Here is a 10,628-nt window from a genome sequence, read left to right as displayed (position 1 = left end):
AGAAATATTAATGAGTACCTTAATATACCAACTACTAAGCGCCAAGCACCAAACATATATATTTTAATATGGGAATATTTAATTTACTAATTAATATAAAAAATCGCTAACTAATTATGAAACATCACATGAGTGTAGTGTTATTACAAAAATATTAAAGGCAGGGTCGGCCCTGAAAATATATGGGCCTAAGACAAATTATATTTTGGGGTCCTCAAAAATATATAAAAAAAAATATCAAAAGAAGAGTGTTATGGAATTTGAACCCATGACCTTAGACATTATGTCGTCCACCTCAACCAACTAAACTATGAATATTTATTGCCTATAATACACTTAAATTTTACTTAAATAAAAGCCTAATAAATCTTTTTATTTTTTTATTTTGGGCCCTCGGAAAGTATGGGCCTAAGCACGGGCCTAGCCCGCCTATGCCTAGGGCCAGCCCTGATTAAAGGATACCCATGAGGACTAGTACTATTATAAGGTGTAATATAATTATTGGTGCAATTTAATATCGAATTTCATTTAATTTATTTTAATAAAAATTATAAAAAAATCAATAATTATTTATAAAGCGCCACCTCAAAATAATATTCCTATATAGGAGACAAATTGCGTTGAAGACTGAGATTCGACCGAGAAAGCATATAAATTGCAATTACTATATTATTATTATTATTATTATTATTTTGATAAAAAAGACACTAAAACTCAATTATAAAATTTAGGCTAATTATGATTTTTGCTTCCTGAACTTCATTATATACCAAATTATGCTTTCTGAATTTTTTGGCCGTTAAAATTTCTTCATGAACTATTAAATTGTTAGATTTAAGAATTTTTGTCCAATCTTATTGAATTTTACTAATTCGGAGATTGTCAATGTACTAAATCATGCTCTCTAGACTTTAATATCTACCAAATTATGTTTATTGAACTTTAACATATATCAAATTATGTCCCTTGAATTCATGTTAAAATTTCCTTACTAAAATTAAACAAAAGTCTTTAAATCCAACAATCTCAATGATTTATAAGAGATTTTTAACGATGTTAAAATTTCATAAAGTAAAATTTATTACATATTAAAGTTAAAAACAAAAAAAAAATGTTAATTAGCCTAAATCTAACATCCTGAATTAAGAATGCATATAGCCAAGACAATAATTGTGGTTTCTAGTTGTTTTAATAATTAGGGTTTAATAACAATATATTTTCAAACATCTGGTCTTGTCTTTTTGACATGGTAAGAGAGTTTTGAGTGTTGCTCTGTTTTTGGGTGTTGCTCTGTTTTTTTGTTCCGATTGGTTAGACTGTTCTGAGTTCATTATGTCAACGTTTTACGATTCTGTTGAATCTGTTCGGGATCATTTATCAATTATACCATTGGAGGAGGAGGATGAGCCTGCTGTCCAGTACGAACAACCTTTGGTTGAGGATGCCGAAATTGATACAAGGTGGAGTTTGGTTGGCCGGTTCTTAACAGAGGCTCCGATTGATTTTATGGCAATGCAGAATCTAATGGCTGTTCTTTGGAAACCAGGGATGGGTATGTATGTGAAGGATTTGGGAGAGAACAAGTTTATTTTTCAGTTCTATCATGAGATAGATATTCAGAGGGTTGTTGATAGAAGCCCTTGGACATTCAAAAACGCACCGCTGATCTTTGAGAGATTAAAACCAGGGGACGTTCCAAGAGCCGTGCGATTGAATCACTTGGAAATCTGGGTGCAACTACATGATGTTCAGTCGGGTTTTAAAACGGAAAAAATGGTGACGGATGCTGGAAACTACATCGGCAGCTTTGTGAAATCTGATGAGAAGAATTTTAATGGTGTATGGCGCGATTATTTGCGGGTGCGGGTCCGAATCGATATCGAGAAACCATTGAAGAGGAGAATGAAGCTGCAACAGATCGGTGGCGACTGGTTTTGGGTCAATTTTAGGTACGAATTTGTGCCTACCTTTTGCTTTATATGTGGTATAATTGGTCATACAGAGAATTATTGCTCTCGTTTGTTCATTCAATCTGCTTCCACCATTGTTAAACCATACGGTACTTTTATGAAAGCTGTACCAAGAAAAACTCAGTACGCTATGGGGGCAAAGTGGTTAAGATCGGGCTCTTCAAGTTATGGTGGGCATGGAGGTTCGGTGGCGGCTGGAGGCGGTAGCGTTGGGAGGGAGTCGTTCCAGGGAAATCACGGATTTCATGGAATAGCCATCCCTGGTTTTTCGGCTACAGAGGTGGGTGGAGATATGATTAATGATAATGGGAGAAATTTGGGGAAGCAATCGGGTGAATTGGCTGGGAGTAAGGAGGGAGATATTTATGGTAATATTGTGGCTAGACAGGTGGAATCCATTTCAAATTTGGATGAGGAGGGTTTGCTTTTCATGGATAATAAAAGAAAGAGATTGGGTAAGGAAGTGGACATTGGGCCGAGTGGGCCTAAAGAAGGTTTGGATATGGACATAGGGCCTGATTCAAATACTCACTCAAAAAACGTTACAATGGCGAGCTCAACGGACCGGGCTCGCCAATCATTATGAGTATTTTAAGTTGGAATTGCCATGGGCTTGGGAACCCAGGGACGGTTCAATTCCTTAAAGATATGGTTTATCAAAAGAAGCCCAATTTTATTTTTTTGTGTGAAACTTTATGTTCTAAGCCAAGATTGGAACTCTTATCGTCTCAACTTGGTTATGAAGGAATGTTTTCTGTTGATTCACAAGGTCGGGGAGGGGGTCTTGCTATGTTGTGGAAGGATAAAAATGATGCTGAGGTTCGTGGTTTTTCCCAAAATCATATTGATTTGGTGGTTCATCAGGATGAGGTACATGATTGGCGACTTACGGGTATGTATGGTGAGCCGAACCGTGCCCTTAGAAGAAACACTTGGGCGCTTTTGAGAGTTTTGAAGGAAGAATCACCTCTACCATGGTGTATTATTGGTGATTTAAATAATGTAATAAGTCAAATTGACAAAAGAGGTGGCAACCCTTATCCTACTTGGTTAATAGAAGGCTTCCAGAAGGTGGTTTCTGATTGTGACTTGGTTGATCTGGATCTTGTTGGGCATCAATTTACTTGGGAAAAAGGACGAGGTTCTGGTAATTTGATTGAGGTTCGATTGGATAGAGCTCTTGCGAACTCTGGTTGGGTGACTTTGTTCCCGCAGTCCAGGTTGAGTAACCTTGTTTTTACCACTTCTGATCATTGTCCTTTGCTTTTAGACCCCAGTTTTCGGATTCACTCTGGTTCGGTGAAATCTTTCCGGTTTGAGAATGCTTGGCTTCGTGAAGAGACTTGTTTTTCCATAATCCGAGATCAGTGGGAAGGGTATGGTTCTAGTAACATTTCAGCAAAATTGAAGGCTTTACAAGAGCCTCTTCAGCTTTGGGGAAATGATCTGACTGGGAATTTTAAGGAGAGAATTCAAAGCTGCAAAAGGCGTATTGGGCTACTCAAAGGTAACACTGATGCTGACTCGGTTTCTCAATATCAAGATGCGAAGAAATTGCTGGCTGAGATTTATCACCAAAAAGAAATATTCTGGAGGCAACGTTCAAAGCAGTTCTGGTTACGGGATGGGGATCGTAACACAAAGTACTTTCATGCCGCAGCTAGCTCTCGTCGAAAGAATAATTTCATCCACCAACTGAAAAATGAGGCGGGCGATTGGGTCAAATGGGATTCTGGCCTTCCTCAGGTAATGGTTAATTATTTTACTGATATTTTCCATTCCTTGGGGTCTCATGGTGATGATATCCTTGATAAAGTTCAGCCATCTATTTGTCGTGAGGACAATGTCGAATTACTTAAGCCAGTGGTTGAGGAAGAAGTTCGAGCGGCTGTTTTTCAGATGCATCCAGATAAGTCTCCAGGTCCTGATGGTATGACCCCTGCGTTCTTCCAAAAGTGTTGGCACATAGTGGGCGGTGATGTGGTTAAACTTGTCCAGGATTTTTTTCGGTATAAAGTGATGCCTTCTGATCTTAATGCTACCAATCTTGTGCTTATCCCGAAAAAGAAGTCTCCTGCTGTTATGGGCGATTTGAGACCTATAGCTCTGTGTAATGTGCTTTATAAGGTCATCTCAAAAGTTTTGGCTAACCGTTTGAAAAGTTTGTTAACTAAGGTCATTTCTGAGTTTCAAAGTGCTTTCATTCCGGGACGGCTTATTACTGACAATGTGCTTGTTTCCTTCGAGATTCTTCATTATCTGAAGCGTAAACAACAAGGAAGAAATGGTTGCATGGCTCTCAAACTGGATATGAGTAAGGCGTATGACAGAATGGAGTGGCCTTTCTTACAAGCTATTTTGCTTCGTATGGGTTTTTCTGTGGATTGGGTTATGATAATCATGGAATGTTTGAGGACTATTTCTTACAACATTATTCATGGAGGGGATGTTCTTGGGCCTATTATTCCTACCAGAGGAATCCGTCAGGGGGATCCTATTTCCCCTTATCTTTTTATAATTTGTGCGGAGGGATTCTCGGCTCTTATCCGTCTTTATGAAGAGAAAAAATGGATTCACGGGTGTCGTGTGGCTCGGCGAGCACCTTACATCACTCATATGTTGTTTGCTGATGATAGCTTTCTCTATTGTGCCGCTACCACAGAGGAGGCTCAACGAGTCTTGGAGTTACTCCACAAGTTTGAACAGGCTTCGGGTCAAAAGGTTAATCTCAGTAAGTCCTCTGTTTTCTTTAGCTCCAACACGGGTGACGGGATTCGCCATAGACTTCTTTCCACTCTTCGTATGTGTGCTGCTGATGAGAAAAGCTTCTATCTTGGTTTGCCTAGTGTGATTGGTAGAAACAAGAATGTGGCTTTTGGTTTCTTGAAGGAAAAAGTTAGAAAACGCATTCAGAGTTGGGATAGCAAGTTACTTTCAAGAGCGGGGAAGGAAGTTTTAATGAAGTCGGTTATTCAATCTTTACCATCTTATGCCATGAGTGTTTTTCTTATTCCTCTTGAGATTTGTAAGGATATTGATCGGCTTATGGGAAGGTTTTGGTGGCATACTAAATCTTCCCAAGGTGGTGGCATTCACTGGAAAAGTTGGGACAAGTTATGTCTTCACAAGCATAAAGGTGGTTTGGGTTTTCGGAACCTGCGGGATTTCAATTTGGCTATGCTTGGTAAACAAGGTTGGCGGTTACTAACTAATCCAACGTCTCTTGTTGCTCGTGTTTTTCAAGCAAGGTATTATCCTCGTGGGTCATTTTTTGAGGCTGAGTTGGGCTCTAATCCAAGTTATGCTTGGCGGAGTCTTTTTGAAGCTCAGGAAGTTGTTAAGAGGGGTGCTAGATGGAGGATAGGTTCGGGTATCTCCATTCCAGTTCTTAACCAGCCGTGGCTCCCTTCAAAGGATAACCCTTATGTGTCTTCTTCTCATGAGGCCCTTCATCATTGTACTGTGTCTAATCTGTTACAAGTTGGTACTATGTGTTGGGATGAAGAGATCCTGGTAGATTTGTTTGAGCAACGAGATGCTGATCTTATTCGCAGAATACCTTTGCCTTTAGCTCCGAGTATGGATTCTTGGTATTGGGCGTTTGAAGACTATGGAAGCTATTCTGTTCGAAGTGCCTATCGTGTGTTACAAGAGTTTAATGGGAGATGGAATTCACAAGACAATTCTGGCTTTTGGAAAAAGTTTTGGTATTTAAAGCTTCCCCCGAAAGTTAAGAATTTTCTCTGGAGGGCTCTTTCTAATTGCCTTCCTACTCTTGTTTCTCTCCAAACTAAGCGAGTTAATGTGACAAATACTTGCCCTCTTTGCTGTGGAGATGTTGAGACCACCTTTCACATTTTGGTTTCTTGCCCTTTCACTATGGCCTGTTTCGAGAGGGGACTGAGTTTTGTTATCTCGGTTGGAGATACTGATTTTGGTTCTTGGTTTGAGAGCTTTTGCAATACTCATCCAGGAGATGATATTGATAAACTGGCTATGCTTTTATGGGGTGTTTGGGGAGCTCGAAATGACTTGCTTTGGAATAAAAAGATTGCTTCTGTTGAAAGAGTTGTTGTTGCTGCAATTACGTATCTTGAACTTTGGAAAGCTGCTCAGTTGAAAAATAGAGATGTTTCGGCATCTGCTAGCCAAGCTTCGGCTGTTTCTGAGCTATGGACTAAACCGATTTTGGGAGAGTTGAAGATTAATTGTGACGCAGCCATTTTTTCAAGAGACAAGAGTCATGGCCTGGGGTGGATTGCTCGAGACTCTAATGGTGATCTTCTTTCTGCTGCTGCCGTGAAAAGAATTGGAGATGTCGACCCTGTAGTGGCCGAAGCAATGTCAATGAAGGAAGCTTTAAGTTGGCTTAAACAAGCTTGGGGTGATGGTGGTTTGATTGAAGGTTGGGTTCCGGCTCGGGTGCTTTTGGAGTCTGATTGCCTAGTTTTAGTGAATGCTATTAATAATAATAGGCAAATTCATTCTCCTCTTGGCTTAATTGTTTCAGATTGTATTAGTCTTATACGATCTCTTTCGTTTCTTCATGTTTCAGTTCAGTTTGTTAAACGGTCTGGGAACCAAGCGGCTAATTGGTTAGCTCGTTCTTCTGGTTCATGTCCTGACCGTCTTTCCCGTAGGGGGTTTGTCCCTACTGGTTTGGATGCTATTTTAATAGCTGATTTGCTTTAATAAAGTTACAATCTTTATTTCAAAAAAAAACATCCTGAATTAAGAAATAGCTCGATTTTATTATTTGATTGCATGTAATGGAGCTATCCTATATAGGGACCTTTAATAATCTACTTATAACGGTAGACAACTTAAAAAACAACAGTACGTAATAATTAACTTTTTTTGTAACATAATTAAACCTGATTTGCTTTCCATTTGTGGACTAGACGGACAAGTGACTCATAAGAAGATCCATTTCCGCTGCTGTTCAATGCTTTGGCAGCACTTTGACTCAGCTCTCTAGCTTTACGCCTCATGGCTTTCCCTTCTTCACTTTCAATTATCTTACTCACAACCCTCTTAATCTCTTCTCTCGTAACCACCTCTCCCATTCCAGGATCCACAGCTGGCTTAACAGCCACACCTATGTCCTCCACTAGAACCGACGCATTCATCCTCTGCTCCGCGTAAAGTGGCCACGCAATCATCGGAACCCCATAAGTCATACTCTCCAGCGTTGAGTTCCAACCGCAATGTGACCAAAACGCACCAGTCGACCGGTGGCCAAGCACCTTAGCCTGGGGAGCCCAAGATGACACCAAATGACCAACTCCCTTAGTCCTCTCCACGAACCCAGCTGGTAAAAATGTTCTTGGGTCGTCACTATCAGTATCACCCGCCTTGAAAAACGCTGCTGTAGGATCCACGTCGCTCGGGGCTCGAATCACCCAAATGAACCGTTGCCCACTTAGCTCCAGTCCCCATGCCACTTCGGTCAGCTGCAATTCCGTAAGGCTCCCACCGCTGCCTAGCGCCACGAAGACGACCGACTCTGGTGGTTGGCTGTCAAGCCATGCTAGGCACTCAGCACCGGATTTCGTAATTGGTTCAGTCTCTTTGATCAACGGCCCGATCGGGTAAATGGGTGGTGCTGGGATTTGGTGATAAAAAGGGTTCTCTTTTATGGCTTTGAGTGTTATGGGTTCAAATTCATTCCATGTGTTCAACAATGTTCCAGCTGCCATGGGAAGCCGGCTAGAGTGAAACAAAAACCATTTGTACTCTTCGATTTTTCTGTTCGTTACTTGAGTGATGAGATCTTCCGTTCGAATCGGGGAACAACCCGGGACCCGAATCGGCTCGGGAAGATCAACGAACTCGCAATCAATTATCTCACGATCCATAACAGGGAGATAAAGCGAGAAAGCAAAAAGAGCAGCGGAAGCTGTATAAAAAGTGTAAACGGGAATAGAAAGCTGTTTACAAACCTCGAAAGCTTGGGTACAAAAGATATCAATGATGAGAGCTTTTGGTTTTCCGAGATGGAGGAGTATGGATTTTAGCTCTCGGAGGTTGTCATCGACTATGTGGCAGAGTCTGGTGAAAGCCAGAGTACTCTGTTCTTCTTGAGGTAAGTGGGTTGGTTGTTTAGCCGGAGGAATGTGGACGATGTGAAGGTTGGGTGGGAGGTTGGGTGAAGTTAGGAGCTGTGTCTGTGCAGCGGAGGCTTCGGCAGTAATGTTGAGGTAACTGACATGGCAGCCATGGTCGGTGGCTAGGCGATTTGCAAGGTTGAATAAGGGGATGATGTGGCCCATACCTGGGCTAGGAAGGACAGCAACATGTAGGTTGTTTGCGGTTTCAGATCGAGCCATGGACATGGTTGAGTTGACAGAGTTTTAATTTGGGAACTTGGGAGTGAGACACACAGTTATGGGCTGTGCCCAAACAATTACGGAAGCATATATTTATAGAAATCAAGTAATTGTATGCATTATGCAATGGCCTCGTGACATCGTGACAACCTGTGTACTGTCACTTGTAACCTATACTAACTTTCTTCTTTTCCGAAAATTTACATTTATACCCTCACAATCTAATTTTTACATTTATATTAGGGAAAAAAACAAAAAAATACAAAAAAAGAAAAAAAATTACAAAAATACTTTGGGCCGGCCCATTAAACATTTATACAGTCCACATACAAATATTTACAAAAATACCACATGCACTAAGCCTTCAGCTGTATAGAGCGAACCATGAAGATGAAAATACGCGCTCGTTTCAAAACCGCAAAACAACCAAAATGAAACCAAAACGAGAAAAATACAACTATTAATTCTGGCAAAATCAACTGGAAAAGAATACCTGCAATGATCTAAACTGAAAATGACGAAAAAAAAAATTAGAAAAACTGTGAAGAAACTGAAATTACACATTTGTTTTCTATTTTATTCGATCAAAATAACTCCCCCTAATATCGAAATCTATATTCATGAAATGTAGATCTGTAACAAACAGATCTGGAGCTCCCACTAAATCCAAAACAATGTATGATGTGAAAAATTTAAAAAAAAACCTCATGAATAATACATCTACGTTATATACAGTTGCATTTTGATTTATTTTTTGTTTTGGTTGCCTTATAGTTGCATTATCGTTTTATGATAGTTTATATATTATGCAAGAATTTAATTTGATGGGGACTAAGAAATAGTAGTTATACATAGTAAGTTTTGTGCAAATAGTTGCATATTAATTTTATAGTGAAATAACATATGCAAGTAGCAAAACTATAACAAAACTACAAAACAACTGTATGCAAGTGCAAATAGTTGCCTTATAGTTGCATTATCGTTTTATGATAGTTTATATATTATGCAAGAATTTAATTTGATGGGGACTAAGAAATAGTAATTATACATAGTAAGTTTTGTGCAAATAGTTGCATATTAATTTTATAGTGAAATAACATATGCAAGTAGCAAAACTATAATAAAACTACAAAACAACTGTATGCAAGTGCAAATAGTTGCCTTATAGTTGCATTATCGTTTTATGATAGTTTATTTATTATGCAAGAATTTAATTTGATGGGGACTAAAAAATAGTAGTTATACATAGTAAGTTTTGTGCAAATAGTTGCATATTAATTTTATAGTGAAATAACATATGCAAGTAGCAAAACTATAATAAAACTACAAAACAACTGTATACAAACTAAAATACAGGAAAAACTCTTTGAACATCAACATCCATGATAAATCTCATTGTTACCCATTGATGATATAAAAATGGGACCGACTGTGTTAATCTAATCTATTAGCTTTGCCACCTTTACTCATAAATCTTAATCATGTTTGTCCTAATACTTTTCTAATATTAATTTTATAACTCTACTCACGTCAATACTACTATAAGCATGAATTAGATCGTTTTCTTTTCAAATACATATAGAAGGTGTAAAGTTTCAAATATGGGAGAAAACCAAAAAGAAACCGAAAACAAACCTCGGTTCGAACATCAGCACCAACATTAGCTTTTTTCCCAGAAACGTTGACAATGAAATCTCTGCATTATTTGTTGAGCAAACATACATAAGAAGCACAATGATTTCTATACTCTTTCTGGCTTTATTCTCTACACAGTCGCTCCATATGTTATCAAGGTCGGTTTCTTCGTAAGAATATATAAGAAACTAGCTTTACAATTAAAAATTAAAAATAAAAAGAAAAGAAGAATTGTTATGTAAAAAGATTTAAAATTAAAAACTGAAATAAAATTAAAAAATAAAATTTAAAAACTGAAATAAAATTAAAAATAAAAAGAAAAGAAAAAAAGAGAGTGAAATGATGGATTGATTGATAGAAGTCAATCCTAGACCTAAGCAACAATATATAAGAAACTAGCTTTACAATTAAAAATTCAAAATCAAAAGAAAAGAAGAATTGTTATGGAAAAAAAATTAAAAATTAAAAACTGAAAATAAAATTAAAAATTAAAAATTAAAAACTGAAATAAAATTAAAAATTAAAAATTAAAAACTGAAATAAAATTAAAAATAAAAAGAAAAGAAAAAAAAAAGAGAGTGAAATGATGGATTGATTAATAGAAAATGAAAAAAGAGAGGGAAGAGAGTAGGATTTGATTGATGATGGATGGAATGATGACTAAGTGGTATTTGTGTAATAAAAGCAACTTTGT

The 10,628-nt window shown here is 38.0% G+C and overlaps 1 protein-coding gene across 1 annotated transcript; it reads right to left on the bottom strand.

Moving 5' to 3' along the window:
- Positions 1–1,030: 1,030 nt before the first annotated feature.
- LOC115703173 (UDP-glycosyltransferase 72B1-like) lies at positions 1,031–10,209 on the bottom strand. The gene is made up of 2 exons (XM_061105600.1): positions 6,694–10,209; positions 1,031–1,137 (listed from the first exon to the last, which is right to left on the bottom strand). Exon 1 carries the CDS (start codon positions 8,303–8,305, stop codon positions 6,839–6,841), a length of 1,467 nt encoding a protein of 488 aa, XP_060961583.1. The 5' UTR covers positions 8,306–10,209; the 3' UTR covers positions 1,031–1,137; positions 6,694–6,838.
- Between the last annotated feature and the right edge of the window lie 419 nt (positions 10,210–10,628).

This window comes from Cannabis sativa, chromosome X, assembly GCF_029168945.1.
Source record: "Cannabis sativa cultivar Pink pepper isolate KNU-18-1 chromosome X, ASM2916894v1, whole genome shotgun sequence".
Classification (NCBI taxonomy): domain Eukaryota; kingdom Viridiplantae; phylum Streptophyta; class Magnoliopsida; order Rosales; family Cannabaceae; genus Cannabis; species Cannabis sativa.
This window is presented reverse-complemented; position numbering and strand designations above follow the sequence as displayed.